Source organism: Tarenaya hassleriana, unplaced genomic scaffold (genome assembly GCF_000463585.1).
Source record: "Tarenaya hassleriana unplaced genomic scaffold, ASM46358v1 Cleome24, whole genome shotgun sequence".
NCBI lineage: Eukaryota > Viridiplantae > Streptophyta > Magnoliopsida > Brassicales > Cleomaceae > Tarenaya > Tarenaya hassleriana.
Genome location: NW_010965696.1, coordinates 632,357 through 649,212, shown reverse-complemented (window position 1 = coordinate 649,212; position 16,856 = coordinate 632,357). Strand labels below are relative to the sequence as shown.

General features: G+C 35.5%; 3 protein-coding genes and 1 pseudogene across 7 annotated transcripts in view; 1 reads left to right on the top strand and 3 right to left on the bottom strand.

The window, feature by feature from the left end:
- The first annotated feature begins 37 nt into the window (after window positions 1-37).
- On the top strand, window positions 38-2,363 carry LOC104815659 (annotated as a pseudogene).
- On the bottom strand, window positions 1,496-3,338 carry LOC104815660. 2 transcript variants are annotated; one of them, XM_010544150.2, is made up of 2 exons: window positions 2,702-3,338; window positions 1,496-2,603 (listed from the first exon to the last, which is right to left on the bottom strand). In XM_010544150.2, exons 1-2 carry the CDS (start codon window positions 3,304-3,306, stop codon window positions 2,459-2,461), a joined length of 750 nt encoding a protein of 249 aa, XP_010542452.1. In that variant the 5' UTR covers window positions 3,307-3,338; the 3' UTR covers window positions 1,496-2,458. The 2 variants fall into 2 exon arrangements, with proteins under 2 accessions (XP_010542452.1, XP_010542453.1); XM_010544151.2 differs by having other exon boundaries at window positions 1,507-2,600.
- A 5,723-nt stretch (window positions 3,339-9,061) lies between these two features.
- LOC104815658 (protein YLS3-like) lies at window positions 9,062-10,204 on the bottom strand. Of its 2 annotated transcripts, none has more exons than XM_010544149.2 (3): window positions 9,777-10,204; window positions 9,499-9,603; window positions 9,062-9,402 (listed from the first exon to the last, which is right to left on the bottom strand). In XM_010544149.2, the coding sequence occupies exons 1-3, from the start codon at window positions 10,111-10,113 to the stop codon at window positions 9,269-9,271; spliced, it is 576 nt and encodes a 191-aa protein (XP_010542451.1). In that variant the 5' UTR covers window positions 10,114-10,204; the 3' UTR covers window positions 9,062-9,268. The 2 variants fall into 2 exon arrangements, with proteins under 2 accessions (XP_010542451.1, XP_010542450.1); XM_010544148.2 differs by having other exon boundaries at window positions 9,062-9,411; window positions 9,777-10,199.
- Window positions 10,205-10,535: 331 nt separating this feature from the next.
- Window positions 10,536-16,856, bottom strand: part of LOC104815657 (E3 ubiquitin-protein ligase BRE1-like 2) — a 7,411-nt gene continuing 1,090 nt past the window's right edge. The window contains exons 3-21 of one of the 3 annotated variants that reach the window (XM_010544146.1): window positions 16,730-16,852; window positions 16,528-16,615; window positions 16,211-16,441; window positions 15,969-16,136; window positions 15,654-15,844; window positions 15,465-15,548; window positions 15,267-15,386; window positions 14,998-15,184; window positions 14,755-14,915; window positions 14,042-14,113; window positions 13,297-13,373; window positions 12,733-12,927; window positions 12,508-12,580; window positions 12,296-12,382; window positions 12,039-12,176; window positions 11,754-11,956; window positions 11,467-11,629; window positions 10,947-11,112; window positions 10,536-10,806 (exon numbers count right to left, since the gene is read on the bottom strand). In XM_010544146.1, the coding sequence (XP_010542448.1) occupies window positions 10,981-11,112; window positions 11,467-11,629; window positions 11,754-11,956; window positions 12,039-12,176; window positions 12,296-12,382; window positions 12,508-12,580; window positions 12,733-12,927; window positions 13,297-13,373; window positions 14,042-14,113; window positions 14,755-14,915; window positions 14,998-15,184; window positions 15,267-15,386; window positions 15,465-15,548; window positions 15,654-15,844; window positions 15,969-16,136; window positions 16,211-16,441; window positions 16,528-16,615; window positions 16,730-16,852 (2,493 nt within the window). In that variant the 3' untranslated portion in view covers window positions 10,536-10,806; window positions 10,947-10,980. Of the gene's footprint in view, window positions 11,113-11,466; window positions 11,630-11,753; window positions 11,957-12,038; window positions 12,177-12,295; window positions 12,383-12,507; window positions 12,581-12,732; window positions 12,928-13,296; window positions 13,374-14,041; window positions 14,114-14,754; window positions 14,916-14,997; window positions 15,185-15,266; window positions 15,387-15,464; window positions 15,549-15,653; window positions 15,845-15,968; window positions 16,137-16,210; window positions 16,442-16,527; window positions 16,618-16,729; window positions 16,853-16,856 lie in introns of those variants that run through there. The other 2 variants (XM_010544145.1, XM_010544147.1) reach the window with 2 other exon arrangements.

Sequence of the window (16,856 nt, the reverse complement as noted above, 5' to 3'; positions counted from 1 at the left end):
AAATCAAATTATATATATGAAAGAAATCCACTGTAAAATAAGTTTTCCATAAACCACTGCTGTGGCCGGAGACAGAGAGAGAGGGCTCACCACTCTCATTTTACGTGTCCGAGAGCGAAGACGCGGAAGGTGGTTCACGTTTTGCTTCTTCTAAGCCTCGTCAAGGACAACCTCGTTCTTTGTTCAAGCTGCTCTCTTTTCCGTTTTTTCTGCTTTCCCTTTCCATTTTGGCGGAAATCAACAACTAGGTTTCTGGGTTTGATCGGATTCCTCTGATCGAGTCCTCATCTGTTCTCGATGTGTTCAAAGCTTGGGTTTTTTCGATCTGGGTTCCGTTGAAATTTCTCGTTTTTTTTTCGTCTGTGAGTTCGGTGGCTCTTTGAAGATGGATCTATCTTCTCAGCGTCAGTCCCCAAACGGGCCGAGGGGGTTTCGACTTCAGGCTCCATTGGTAAGCTTCATCAGTGTTCTTCCTTCGGCATTTTCATGGCAGGTCTCACGGAATTCATGAGAATTCGTGTATACCCAGTTTCGAATTCTCCGTCACGTCGACGGGATTTCTGTTTGGTTGCTGTGAAACTTCTGAAACATGGTCTGTTCTGCTTCACGTAGCTGAATTTCGTTTCTTTATATAAGAACCCTATCTTATTTCACAATTTGGGTCGTAATTGCTCTGAATTCGAAGTCTTTTTTAGCTGTGCAGCATTGTCTGCCCTAATCTGCGTTTAATGTCGAAGTAGTTTTGTCCTAATGGGTCTTCTAGTTCGCAACTCTTTCTCCAGGTTATCAAATGCTCTACTTTGGGCATTCCCCTGACCTGAAATATTTGTAATTAGTAAGAAACTACTTTTGTTCTTCTTCCTCCCAGTTTGTGATATCGTTTTTAATCTCAACTTGTGACGATTTGTAATTTTTTCCAGACAAAGATTGCATTGCTCGCTCTTGGCCAGTTGTTTCTTTTTTGCATCATGGTGATAGATAGAATGCTTCCTGTTTATTCTGCTGCTGCTGTGATTTGCCCGATTTGCTATATGCCTTTAGTTCTTGGCTTCTTTAGCATTGTCGGTTAGGACATTTAGCTCTGCTTGCCCTCTGATGTGGGGATCTTGCAGGTGGATTCTGTATATTGCTATTGCAAGGTAGATGCTGGTCTGAAGACTGTAGTAGCGGCAAGGAAGTTTGTCCATGGATCAAAGCTTTGTATCCAACCAGATATCAATCCTAATGCGCATAGGCGTAAGAACTCACGGAGGGAGAGGACAAGAGTACAACCACTGCTCCTCCCTGGCCTTCCTGATGATCTTCCCGTTGCTTGCCTCATCGGGGTCCCCCGGTCAGAGCATAGAAAACCCTGATGAGTTTGTAAGAGATGGTATCGGCTTGTTTCCGGAAACTTCTTTAATTCTCAGAGGAAACTCCTCAGGATGGCGGAAGAGTGGGTTTATGTCCTCAAAAGTGATCATGATGATGGGAAGATCTCGTGGAATACTTTGGATCCGGTCTACCAGCTCTAGCGGCCGCTTCCATCTGTCCCCAGGGAATACTCCAAGGCTGTAGGGTTTGGTTGTGCTGTTCTAAGCGGCTGTCATCTATACTTGTTTGATGGGAACGATCCTCAGGGACTATGAGAAGTCTCGTTTTCTACGATGCTAGGACAAACAAGTGGCGGAGGGCACCTGATATGCTCAGGAAACGCAATTACTTCATATCTTGTGTTATAAAGAATTGTCTGTATGTAGCGAGCGGGGGATGTGAAGGAATTCAACATTATCTTTCCTCGGCTGAGGTTTATGATCCAAACAAGAATAGGCGGAGTTTCATTGCTGATATCATCCCGGCAATGTTGCCCCTTTTCGGTGCGGTTTATGAGTGGAAGTGGTTTCTCAAGGGCAGCGGGCCTCGCCAAGTAAACATGAGTGCAGCATACGACCCAGAAACTAATTCCTGGAACTGGGTCTGGGATGGAATGGTGAATGGCCGGCTAAGCCCTTACCTTTCTAAACGAGCGCCTTTATGCGTTGGACGGTGGAGGTGGCTGCAGTGTACGATGGATCCACGAATTCATGGAACAAGTTCATGGACAGCAAGCTCCATCAAATCTTCAGGTCGCTCGACGCTGAGGCTCTTGTCCACTCGGTGGTAGGCTTTGTATTATCTGGGACGACATGAGCATGAGTCTGGTCGATGTGTGGAGCCCTGACAAGAGCAGCACCCACACTCGCCTGTGGGAGAACATAGCTGGAAAAGGCCATTCCAAGGGAATTCTCAGGACAATATGGTCGACTATCACCGGTAGATCATTGAAAAGCTATATTGTGCATTGCCAGGTACTTCAAGCTTGAAAAGTCTTCAACTTTATCCATGGAAGCCATGTTCAGAGGATCCATGGATGAAAACTGGAACGCCCCTCAACGCATTTTGCCCTTTGTTTGCCTTAGCTTCCATGTTCGTCAAAATCTTAGGAACATTGTATGGATGGTTTAGCATTGTTGCCTCTGTTCTGTTTCTGTTCACATGTTTTGTGATTGTGAATGGGGGCAATATTAGGGCAACATGTTCCTCCATTGTTATCTTCCGAATCAAATCCAGTTCTGATCAATCTGCTTCAGACCGAAGTACAGTTAACTACAGAACACAGATGATAAAGACGATGGATACTGGTAACAAAGCACAAATCTTTTATACGTGAGAGGATCATTACATCGAATCAACGGCATCCGAATCCGAGGCGGATTGAACCAACCCAGATTCTTCTTCAAAAGCCGATTTGTTCATGCAAGTCGGAACATCCTCGAACAACTTCGCCGGCAACTTCTCCGACAAGAACCCGACGGTGAACGCTATCGTGCCCGAACTCGGATCCGATTCCATCGCCGTAATGGGTACCCAAACGAAGAGTTTCTTCGCCTGGATTCCTTCGACGTCCTTCACGGATCCATAGCTGAGCTTTCCGGAGATCTTCTTGTCATAGAAGGCGAGCTCGTCGCCGAATCGGACATAGCAATCGGAACGAAGCTTGACGGTGAAATCGCCGTCGTTTGAGATAGCGAAAGACTTCACATTATCAGGGAGAAGACCTTTCGGAAATCCGTACGACGGGAGAAGATCGTGGATGTCGGCGGCGGCGGAGGAGGAGGAAGATGGACGGTCGAGATCGGCGAAGGACAAGGAGGTGAAGGAGCAGGAGAGGACCTGGCGACCGTCGGATAGGGATGGGATTGGACGGCGCAGATTAAGAGAGAAGGAAAGGGGAGAGAGAGAGAGGAAGAGAGAGAGGAGGAGAGAGAGTGTTGCAACGGGGGCCATTGGTGGAGAAATTTTACTCGAATACCATTCGGTCGCATCTATTTCACTTGTATATCAGAAAAAACATAACACTTTTTTTTATTTAAAAAGACGAAATTATTTTTAATGAATACATGATTTTTATCCGTTCGAAAACAACTTCGTTATTACGACTTCGTAATTAATTCTAAATATAGTTACAATTGATTCTAAAAAAGATGGCAAAAAAATCATCTCTCTTAATGGTATACCAGTTATATGTTAGTCGTAATAAAGTCGTAAAAAATAAAAGGAAAAAGGTATTTCAGACTTTTCAACCGAAAAGTGGGTTAAAATTGAAATTTTTTTTTCGATGGTATACGTTGAAATAGATGCGACCCAAGTGGATTATTTGAATAAAATTCCCGATTGGTGGCTGAGGGTTGAAGGGAGCTTGAGTTCGCCTGTGAGGAGAGAGGGCTGGGGAGTAATTTAAGAGAAGATGAAGGGCAAGATGGGAATAATAAAAGTTTGTGAGGATGAGATTTCGTTTGTAGTTTGACTCCCCTTTGAAGAATTGTACAAATTTCAACGAGTTTGATTATACGTTATTTTAATACAACTACCCAAATTCTCAAGTCACCAAAACTCATATTAAAATTTGAATTCCTGGACCCCATCTTCTTGCATTAAATGGAAAAAAATACAGACTAGTTTTTTTTTTTTTATATAAAAATCATTTCATTTCATTTCCATTTTCATTTTTCAGATTCATTTCAATATTTGTTAGGTTCGATTTGAATTCCATCTTTAAAAATTATCTTTTAAAACATGCTCGTTCATTTTTTTTCATTGTTTACGTATTTGTTAAAGATAGATTAATAATATCCAATCATCTTTTCGTATATAATTATATATTATTTATTACTTTCTTATTGAATTTTTTTTTAATCTCAAACTCTAATATCTATTTCTAGACAATATATTTGAATCGTTGATATATAAAGGATACTCTGAGATTTTATTTTTTTTATATGCGAAGTGATGAAAAATAATAATGAATAGACACATGAATCTTTTATTATGTTTTAAGTTTTAGAATTTTAAAAATAAGATGAAGCTTTTTGTAGACAGAGCATTGCGCTATATTGGGCCTCGTTTAGAAGGCCTTTTTACATTTTAGGCCCATGTATTGGGCCCACATGGATAAAAAGGCATAAAATCACCGTTTAAGACAGACCACGTGTCCTGTTATTAAAAACCCAAACATAGAGTGTTTTGGCCGATCAATCCGAATCTATATATATAAAAGTACAGTTTCACTCTAGCTGAATGACACGTGTCCTAGAATATGAAAAGATTATAGGGTCAAAATAGATTCAATTAAAATTTCTTGGAAAAATAGATTCAATTAAGTTATTATTATTTTTAATTCTATGGTTCATTCACTAGAAGACGGAGGATCCAAATGCACTGTCGTCTTGGGCTTGATGACATTATCTAATCTTTCTTTTTCCTTTTTTGTAAATTATTTAATTCTCATACACTCTCTTTTTCCTTTTTTTGTGTGATACACTCATTAGGTTACAAATCAAATAATGAATACAAAAGTTACAAATTATGCAATGAATTGAGGAAGAATTACCTTGCATTGAATTAAAAACTTCATGATTTCTGTACTAGAAGATATTCACGTATATAATAACCAAATTCAATTAATTTTAATCACATTCAATTAATTTTGATATATGACTCAATTGTCAGATATAAATATCATTTATTATTTCCTTTAAACTACACATATAGAATTAATTCTTGAAATTGTCTATAAATTGGATAGTTTTTTCCACGGCAGAAGCAAGTATCTCACTTTGCAATTCTATCGAAACTTTGGTAAGAGGCCAATATGTTACGTCAAAACATATTAGAATTTCCATTGTATAATCTTCTAATTTATTATTATTAGCTTTTATTTTTATTTCTTAATTTTTGTCTCTTCATAAAAATTCTTTTTTACTATCTCTCTCTATCCTAATAAGCCAATACGTTCCATCAAACCATATTAGGATTCCCATTATATAATATTCTATTTAATTTATTATTATTAGTATTTAATTTTTTCCGTCTCTCTTTGTTCTTTGTTCTAAATACTAATATACTTTATGTATTTGTATATACACATAAATCATATATATTATTAGCTTTGAGTGCATGGTCTCAAAATTCTCAGTTTTTTATTTTAAAGTTGGCGATATGAATACTGCTCAACGAATGGATGTCAAATTTGGCCATGAGGTATGTTGTTTATTTTTTAGTTTTTATGTTATTATGATGTCTTATGTTGATTTATTTTTTACTCTCCAGATTTTTCTGATATCTTTTGCTAGATTACAAAAGATACGTTATCAATTTTATTTTTTATATAATAAATTATATATCATCATATCATATATATATATATATAAGTACAAATGGGAGCATAACACGTGTCAACGTGTCAATAAGGAGAATATGAAAAAATTTTGTTTTTGTCTTCTCATTATGGAATCAAATCTCAGAGATACAAATTACGAATAGTTTAATTATATGTGCAGTAATCACAAAGTCCGATGAGCCATATGAAGTTAAGTGAACTATTGTGTCTGTATATATATTTATTTAAGTTCCAATGAATTTTACGAAAATCACATAACCAAAACCAATGGGTTTTTTTTATCACATCCAATCTATTAGTTTTACATCATATCATATCATATCATATATTTCGTTTAACGGGAATATCACACGTGTCGTATTATTGATAATGTGAAGGGTTATAAGTAATACATTCTTTTTTATGCATAATGTCAAACGTTACAAATTACGTAATGAATTCTTTTCATTAATTCTCCATACATCAACAAAAATACCAGGAGAGAAAAGATATGATGTATTGTACGAAAACTATAGTCATTTATTAATTTCTTCCGGACTTTTAAAAAAATCATATAATCTAATTAAAAAGTTAAATTTTAATATGGGATACAGATTCTTTTCATGTATGAATAATGAATAGTCATATTAAATACATTAACTTACATTAGCTGAATGACACAGTTTGTTGGTATATATGTTTTTTATATTTGTTTAGTAAGAATTTTTTAATTTGCTTTGATACTAATGAACATATCACTTTTGTCAAACTTTAAATTGAATATGTTTTTATTTTTTATTTTTTGTTTAAACTGTTTGTTTTTTATATTTGATTAGTAGTATTATTCTGAATTTATTTTGATGACAATGAAGATTAATCAGACAAATATATCATTTGGTTAGTGTTATAAATTTGTTAAATGCAAGTAAACATAACATTTCATTGGTACCAAAACAGATATTTAATTTTTTATATTTATATCAATATATATTATAGGTTATATATAGAAAGTAAAAAAAATTGTTTTTGTTTACCGACTTTTGTTTAACATGTTTGTTATATATATATATATAATTTTTTTTAAGTTTACTAACAATGAATCACTGGTTATCTTATTCTCCACATCTATATATATAAAAGTTTTATTTAGAACAATTTGGTGGATCGACCTAAACATCACTTATGTTGCATTTTGTTAAATTTTTATTAATTTATATAAAATATAATATTTATCTGCTAATCATATTTTTAATATTTTAAATATGATATCCCACCAATTTTTGTGTGTAAATACATATATTATTTCATTCAACGATGCCTAATTCATATAAATATAATGAATAAATATGTTATATTGTAAATAATGTTGTTATTGATCAAATAAAATTTATTGCAGGAATATAAAAATCAGATGCATCCAGTGATATCAACCCATGTTGGATTGGATCAGATGAGTATACATCATAGTTATCGGTGTATTATGGTCAGATTTCTACGAATATGGGATGAACGAAATCCTTTCAATGGGAATAGGTTCAATGGCATCGGATTCTTATTAATTGATGAAAATGTACGTTCTAATTAATATTGATTTTCTTATACTATGTTTATTAAAAATCTAATATTTTCTACTTATAATGTTGCAGGAAAATGTTGTTGAAGGAAAAATATTTGAGGATCATGCAGAAAATTTTAAAAATATAATAAACGAGAGAGATATATTTTTAATCAGACATTTCAAGATTCTACCAAATAAATATATATACAAATTAACGAACAGTAAATTTCGTATTTATTTTACAGAATATACTACTATTGAAAAAGTTATTGTAACTACTTATAATATTGTCAAAGAAAAATTTCGAATATGTTTGTACGATGATTTGTTGGCGTTGGCAAACAAAAAACACGATCTACCAGGTATGTGATAACATAAAAAAACCCAAAAAGAAAATATTGGATTTTATAATTAATATATTCTCTAATGTTGCAGATATTATTGGAGTTTTAGTCGCAATACAAGGATCAAATTTACGAATGCCGTCGTCAACTCAGAAAATTATTCTTCGTTTATTATTGGAAGAGTAAGTTTTCATATTTCATTTATACTGCAAAAAATATCATTTTATAAAATTTTAACTAAATTAGTTTTATACAAACTAACATATAATTTCAATTTAAAAACCAGCAACAATATCGTCAAGCTTTCGGTATGGGATGATCTCGCTGCTGAAATCCGTTCACAAATTCATAGATTGAATGTCAGAAAAAGTATCGCAGTCATTACGGGTGTAAATCCAAAGATTATTCACGGTAACTATTGAACACAAATTAATTTCTAAATATTTAATAGATTAATATTTAAAAACCATTATTATTGTTATATTGAGTTTACTAATACATTTTATGTATCAGGTGCTCTATCACTCAACACATCAACATCTACAAAGATTTACATAGATGAAAAATTGAACATTATCAAAAATTTTCGTTTGAGGTAAATAAATTAGAGAATATTCTTGAAAAAAATCTATATTTATAATATTTACCAAGATAATTTTTATTATTACCTAATAACTGAATTTTTGGCAGGCATTGAAGAAAGTCACATCAGTACTAAAAACAACCATAATAAATCAGTTACAGTGAAATGGTAAAATATCTATGGAGTAATAACAATATTGTGTCATTGATTTAATTCTGTTTGCAAAAAAAATATAATAATGTTTTTATATTATTATTACAGTTTTCTATTTATATTTAGTTCAACTCAAACAATTTACCTTAGTTTTGGTTCTAATCATAATAACAAATTAAATATAAATATAAACGTCAAGTGTTTCATATCATACTACAACTCAAAATCATCATAAAATCATTACAATCAACCAAACCAATTGATTTAATAAGAACAAAAAAATATTCAATTTTAATTTATTGACGTGGATGTTCACGTAGTAAATTTTAATTATCTGTCCTATATTTACTTATCGCAATTCACCAAAATTTAACGTCATTGGGGATGGTGTAGAAAATTGTTAAACATTTTGAAATTTGAGATTTTAAGCCGGTACGATATACACAGATTATTACCTAGATTAAAAATAAAGATATAAAAATAAAAACGATCAAAAAAATATAGAAAATGATAAAAGAAACATATAAAGAAAGAAAATAGTGGTAATACGAATATCTATAAATTTTATAAAATTTATAAATAAATTATATTTTGTTAATTATAGAATGGGATATAATATCTCACACTATTATATTTAGATTCATCCTTACCATCTTATTATTTTCACTCTATGACAAAAAAATATTTTAATAGAATAATTTATATGATAAATTTAAAACAAAATTTATTATATTTAATTTAAAATATAAAAATTATTTAAATTCGTAAATATTCAGCCCGCGCGATTCGCGCGGGTCATTACCTAGTCAAGAATAAAAAGAACAGATACAGATGAAACAGTTGCATGCATACATGTTACATATACATACATACATATATATGCGTGTGTGTGTGTGCATGCATGCATGTGGTGGGATATGGTATCATGGAGATGGGGCCATGCATGTTATTAATTAATAAAAGAGAGTAGTGAAGCGGTGAGAGAGGAAGAGAGCATGAATTAAGGTGAAAACGGCCAACCAACTCTCTCTCTTGTCTCCGTTACTCTTCTCCGACGCTGCTTCTGCTCCTTGCGCCTCTCTTGCCCCTTTCACATCTTCATTCGTTTTGTATAAATCTCTATCCGTACATACATACACACACATATACATATACATACACACACTGAGAGGAATTAACTAACCTTTGGGCTTAGGTGATGAGGAAGTGGAGTTGGCGTTTCCCTCTATCTTTCCTAAGCTCTCAAACTCCTTAGCCTCTGGTGAGTTTGGGGGTAAATGCAAAAGAGCTGTCCCCATAGCATATACACACACATTATATACATGATTTCACCAAATCATACACACAAAATTCCGTATATACCCTGAATTTTAACGGAAAGAAAAGCCGAGATAAACGATGATTCCAACGAGTGAAATATATACATATATATATATATACACACACAAGATATATACTTACAGGTACAGGCGGAGATATTAGGAGAAGACTGATGGCAAAGGGTGGGGAGAAGAACGGCTAAGGTGGCATTGATCTTGAGGCCGAGCTGAGGATCATTGCGATCTTTGATGAGAATACATATACACTTGCGGCTCTTGTCGACTACGTCCTTGAAACCAGCGCAGCAATCTCTTGTCGGGGCCTTCGCTTCTCCTCCGACGTACGGAAGACACGTGGCAAGCCCCACCAGCTGTTCCGAACACTCGGCTCTGTCTTGAGCAAGATCCGAGTTCCCAGACCCTAGGAGGAGGAACGCCGCCATTATCCACATCTCCCAGCTCCTTCTTGATCTTTCCATATGGTGTAAGTGGTCTTTTCTTTTTGTTTGGTGATCAGTTACTCTCGAGTATAATGATAACAATAATAATGTGGCTTTGTGTGATCATGTGTGTGTGTGTATATATATATATATATATATAGAGAGAGAGAGAGAGAGAGTGTATTGATTATGAAGATGATGGGAATTTACTGCAGCACTACTAACTCATTGCTGTGTGATTGTGCCAAGACAAGATGATACATACGTATACGTGTAATATACATATATTACACGTGAGAGTGATTATAAAGTAGATGAAAAGTATCTAATAAAATATTAATTTTATTAATCAAAATAAATTGTAGACGATTATGAAACACGCCTTTCGTCTCTTTTTTTTTTTATTTATGGGTAGTAAATTTTTTATAAAAAAAAATGATGTTTTACTGCGCCATATCCAATATTGCATTTCAATATTTTACATTAGAAACCCGGATATCCAAACAAATATAGCTTTTAAAAATCAATTATCGAGTTAGGGTTAGGGATTGAGCCCTACCATATTTATATATACGAGAAATATAAACCGACATTAGCTACAGAAGGGAAGAGAGATATAACTAACTACCACCGGTCTCTGTTGTCAGGTCCCCATGTCATAAAAGAAAGGCGTATAAAAGGAGACAACCCCAACGTCACCGACAGTTCCTGGAACCCTACACAACTCCAACACTGTATGTATCCATAAACATAAGTTCCACATCACCTTTTTTTTGTAAAAGAAGATACCCAAAGAGAAAAGGGTCGTCAACAATGATATTCTGACATGTAAACGTTCTTTTGGAGAGTGGGAGAGAGAGAGAGATGTGGACCTTATTTTATGTACAACGCCATGCGTATGTGTTATTACATTTTCACGAACCGGACGTCGTTCTGGCCAAAGGCGGTGCCGCAGCCAGGACATTTCCGGTGCCTGATCTCTAGGCTCCTTTGGATGCATTGGTTGCAGAAGAGGTGGTAGCATTTCACTATCACCACCTGCATTTTATCAGCACAGTAAGAAATGTTTCATTCCCTTCCCTCTCGGTGATGGCACCAGGATGATGTATTATGTGTGGTGGTGATAGAAAAAGGATGAGGATGTGCATGGCGATGAGAGGACAAGATGACGGAAGTGGTTGATACTGATAGAGATGACGACCCAATGCCATGAGAAAAACAGAACATGATGATGAGACATGCTGATGACATATACAAGGATGATGCATGACGTTGTTTGCATGAGGAGGACCACATCCAAACTCACACAGGAGTAGCATAGCTAACAAAACCATGACTCATGCAAACAAGCAAGTCAGCTCATAAAGAGTAAAAGAAAGCTAAAAAATTTACCTCCTTAGGCCGATCAAAGCAGACGCCACACTTAAGGATGTTTTTGCAGTTCTTTATCTCTTCCTGTAGTCTCTGTATCGCGGCTTCTACACTCTCGGAACTCAACTCAGCAAGCTCCTTGTTTAACTCAATCAGCTCTTCCTCGAGCTTCTTCTTCTCACTCCTGCCCACCAAAGATATAATAACCGTTTTCATCGCGTGCATAAGTACTTGAACGTGAAGACCCATGTGTTACTATGAGAAAGATGAAGAGATGAAATTAACCAGAAACTCATTTTTAGACCCACCTTTCATCATCCAATTTTATTTTGATGTTATTAGTCAACCGGCTGATCTGCTCATACTCCTTCTCAGATGAAGATATAGCCGACTTGAGCCACTTATATTCCTTTTCAGAGTCAGCTAATTCCCATTTGGTGGTTTCGAGACTGATAGCAAGGTGACGGTCTTCTTGAATCAATTTGTAAGCCTCAGACAGACAACCTTTCATCTGTAATCTCAAACCATTAGGGTGGTCAGCATTTGACACTGTTTGATAAAGAATGCCTTGTGACAGCATATATAGATTATACCTGTTCTTCATTATGTGCAATCCTTGCTTTTAGAGATTCTACTGATGCATTAACTTGTTGAAGCTGCTTTGCCATTGCTTGCTTCTCAGATAACAGAATGCTGTAAGCATTCTTTGTTTTGACACTTTCTGAAACAAGCTGCATCATAAAATAAAATCCAGAACTGATAATCCACCAAGGGGTCGAACTAAGAAAATATCATAAAAGAAATAAAAAGGATATCAATATCAAAGCATTCGATAAACAATAAAACCAACCTTGATATTATAATCGTCCCTCTCAGTCACCTGCTGCAACAAATGTTGGTTCTGTGTCTGCATGTCTTCATAGGCTTGACCAACAGTCTGAAGGAAATGAATGACCGATGAATCAAATGGGAAAAAAACGGCTCCGGCATTTCAATGCCGAATAGATAACAAGAGTATACAAAATCGGGAAAAAAGATGAGCAGGGCAACGGGAGAGTATACCTCCATTTCAGCCATTGATGCCTCTGCTTCTTGCTCTTTGATTCTAATAGCCTCCTTAAGTTCAAGAACCTCCCTGCAAAGGAAGAACAGTGTCACACTAACAAATGACCACGATCTATAAACAACATACTGTCAAATGAAAGGGGTTGCTTCTTCCCTCATCCCGGAAGTGAAACCGAAAACGTATGACTTTTAAAAGCAGCTGGTAAAAACATCAGAAAGTACCTTTCTGAAACATCTAGTTGAGACCTTAATTCAGCTATTTCGGCCTTAGCTGTGGCAAGCCTTTTTTGGCAAGCAGCTTCAGTCTCATTAGCAGCTTTCACTCTCAATTCCAGAAAATGTTCATCTAGAGCATTTTTCAGCTGTTCAGCTTGGGCATGAGCCCTGCGTTCTGATTCCTTAATTTCTGCCAATGATCTGAAATTGGAAAAGTAGATTTTCAACTCTGTTGATTTTCATCTGGATAAAAGCTATAGCATATGACAAGAAAATGCATACTTTTACTGGGAGTCAAATGATCCCTAGACGATCACGAGTCAGTCTAGAGTATAGATTTTCTCTAACCTTCAAAATTTCATATTGCCAAAAATATACAACCCAAAAGATTACCACAGATAAAAGTTACGTAAACATCAGAGTACCATTCGCCCGGTATCATATTAGACCTTTACAATACGCAATGCCCAATTTGATATTAAAAAAGTAGAATCACCTAACGTCTTCATATGGCATGGAGATGAGGAGAGAGCTCACTGCATAATGATAAAATCAAACCATAGTACATACCTTTCATCATTACATTCACGGGTATAGATGCTTGCTAGATTTTGCAGCTCTAATTTTTCTTTCATCATTTCCTCGATCTGCAACATAATCATTAACCCACAACAATTTCATAGCCAGATTTTCCAGACTTCCAGTATTCAGCGAATTTCTAATCAATCTCGCCAGTTTCAGTGTGTATGTGTGTGTATCCAGCATGCTGATCAGTGAAAGTGCGACATACATCTTAACATTCTCTCGGGAAAAGAGTAAAAAGAAGTTGTCTCCTAATTGAGCGTAATATTTTTTATATTCGATATTAACACGCTTAGGACAACATGGATTCCATACGAAATCGTTCACCATGATAGATGATTATGTGGTTACTTTCTATAATAAGTAAAATAACATTATTCTGATATAGAAAGAAACAAGATCAATGATATAGATAAAAAGCTGATTACCACCTCATACTAGAATGCAAAAGTTACCCGTTACACTCAGATTACAATGTAATAGCACCTCATACTAGAATGCTTTGAATTAAAAGATGTGAGTTCCTTATGATTTTGTAGTTTGTGTTGGTATGTTTTGTTGTAATTGAAAGATTTGAAGTTCTAGTTTACACTACTAAGGAAATCACATGAATAACTTATTGTTATCTGTATCTTCACATGTTGAATTGTTGCATTGTAAATAACGCAATTTACTAGAGAACAGTAATCCAATAAAAAGAATGAAGTAGGATTGGGTCAAAAGAAAAACTGACAAGAGCTTTGAGGGATTTAATCTCCTCGATCTGTTCAGCGCATGTATCTTCTAATCCCTTCTGTTCATTCGCCTGTGTTAACATGAAGAGATTCAGGATTTCAGGAAATAGTCACTCTGGCTGGACTAATTGAACACTAAAAGAGTTTAAACACACTGAAGAAAAAGGCACATATGTACAGGATACCACAATAACCAATACCTAAGGGCAAACAAGATATGAATATAAGGAAAGAGAGAGCGATAGAATCGATTCTTTGTCCACTAATTCATCCTCTGAGAATTGTTTATAAAGAATTAGGTGTTAGTAAATAAGCACATCATCTCTTCAAGGAAAGGAAATGGTTACTAGATAAGGAAAACGTTTTCTTTCTTATAGGACCTGTAGGTATTCTATATTCAACAAGTGAATTTGTTCTGCCTTAGACTGCATGAAGAAGCATGGAGGCATACAAAAAGTAGATTAGTTTGAAATGTTCATACGTCCCATCTTTCTAGCAATGTGGAAAGACGTGCCCAAAACTATTAATAGAGTAACATTATCATTTTCAAAAATACCTTTGCTTAGCTTCTTTGAAAACTTTAAAATCTAACCAGTAATTCATGTAAGTCGCCAGTAATCCATTCACATCATAATGCAGCACAGCCATATTGATGGTATATATATATATATGAAACTGAATAAGGCCTTCAGAACTGCGGTTTAGTTCAAACCTTGTTAGTTAAAGAAGCGCTCAGTGACTGAGCTTGCTCGCGCAAGGAAAGAGCTTCATGTGCAGTTTCCTTCCATCGATTCAACTGAGCTTCTATCATTTCCATCTCCTTAGACAAGGCCGATGCCATTACAATTATCTCTGTTTTGATATCCTTCCGTTCTGAAACATGGAACACTTATCTCAAGAACAGAAACCTAGAGCATCACATAAGTGACAAGTACTGATAAAGAATTGACATCACCTGAATCTTGAATAGCTTCTTCCAGTTTAAGTTCTAGATCATTCTTTTCAATTATAAATCTCTGTAGCTGCTGTTCCAGATCTTCTATCCTAGAATCGACACTAGTGGTTTTAGGGTTAGCAGCCTCCAAAGACTCTGCTCTTACATTCAGCTCCTTCTCCCGCCTCATTACAAAAGACCTTTCCGCCTAAATTATTGCAAACACAAGAACCGATCAAGAAATTTCTTAACTTATGAGGGGGAACCAACAAAATGAATAAGCAACTGACCTGAAGGGAATCAGTCAAAATTTTGTACCGATCCAGTTCAACAGTCCAATGATGAAGTTGATCATTGATCAAATTGTACAGTTTAGAAGAGTATATATACTGGTCATCCTTTAGTTCATTCTGCATCCATACAGTGAAAACTATGATCCTCAAAAAACTCACTGTCATGAAAGTTACTGTACCAAGGTTTTAGTATACCTCGATATCTTGGCATTGACTTGACAATGAAAGATTATACTCTTGTGCATCTTGAAGCTCAGAAAGTCGACCTTCTGCCACTATCTGCAGTATTTATCAAAAACAGTTGAAAACACGGCGCTAACCTTACACATGAGGGAGAAAGGGATACACAAGCAAAGACGAGTCAGTCTATCCAATGGCTAGTACCTTAATCTCTTCAATTGATTCCTTCAATTCACGCAACTTCATTTTATCTACAGGCTTCTCAGGAGATAGGCTTCCATTTGCAGTTACTGGTGTAGTTGCCTGAGATTCATATGCAGCATCCTTTTGCATTTTCAAGTTTATCAATTTTCTTCTGTTTTCTTCGAGTTCGGCCTTGATCTCTTCCAATTGACCTACCATTGTCAAAGGCAAGGCATTATTACATACTCAGGAGAATTACGAAATGTCCACCGTATCCACGTTCACATTTCGCCGTTCGGAAACAAATATGGTGCTGAATTTCTCATGTTGTTTAACCTTTTAGGTGTTTAAGCTCAGATTGATCTGTCGAGTGGCAGCTAATATATGCCTGAATCTCCTCAGCACATTCTTTGTGCCTCAAATGCAAAGCATCAATCACCTCACGCAAAGTTTTGGCCTCTTCATTCATCAAATCATCAATTTTAGACAACTGGATGATGGCATCTGAAAAACAAACTTTTGTGACTTATCTCATAAACGATGAAAAAAAAAATCTCATAATGGGTATACCAACTAACCTTCGGCTGATTTTCCAGCATTTAAATTCTGTGCTATGCTTTCAACTTTAGCTTTCTGAGTGGCAATGGTATCTTTGAAAAGTCTCATCAACTCCATCGTAAAGGAATGACGTAAACCAAGAGCTTCTTCAACTTTTCTTACGACTTCATCACTGTTACTAGTTTCAACAGAATCCACTTGTAGAAGTCTACATAGAAACATTTCATCAGCGGCGCATGGTGGAACTGAACCTATATAACATTCAGACAAGATCTTCAATAGGTGCATTCTAACTTGAGCAGCTACTATAAGTACCAGCAAGAACTCGTATCGATACCTCGCTTTTTCTCTGCTTGATCCAAATACTTTAATGCTTCTGGTCCGGCACCAGCACGTGCTCCAAGCAATGTCAGATCATCAACCAACTAAAAAATCCACAGAGCTTTCAAATTAAACAAAATTTTGATGCAAATGATCATTCTACACTGGCCAAAGGAACATATGAAGGCATGAAAAACACGACATTAAGTATTCCACACCTGATTCCATAGCCCGTTAACTGAGATAAGCTCGTCATCATAAGAGGTTTGGTTGATTCGCAACTCTTCAATCTTGGTTTCAAGATCATGCAGCAGTTTCTTCTGCACATCTAACTGCTGAACGGAA

Excerpts from the sequence above, each read along its gene's own strand:
- LOC104815658 (XM_010544148.2), bottom strand. The coding sequence starts at position 10,113 with ATGGAAAGATCAAGAAGGAGCTGGGAGATGTGGATAATGGCGGCGTTC. Across the intron at positions 9,604-9,776 it reads TAATATCTCCGCCTGTACCT|CTCTTTTGCATTTACCCCCA; the intron begins GTAAGTATATAT and ends CTATGGGGACAG. Across the intron at positions 9,412-9,498 it reads CTCATCACCTAAGCCCAAAG|ATGTGAAAGGGGCAAGAGAG; the intron begins GTTAGTTAATTC and ends AAACGAATGAAG.
- LOC104815660 (XM_010544150.2), bottom strand. The coding sequence starts at position 3,306 with ATGGCCCCCGTTGCAACACTCTCTCTCCTCCTCTCTCTCTTCCTCTCT. Across the intron at positions 2,604-2,701 it reads TCGGATGCCGTTGATTCGAT|CAGATTGATCAGAACTGGAT; the intron begins GTAATGATCCTC and ends TTCGGTCTGAAG.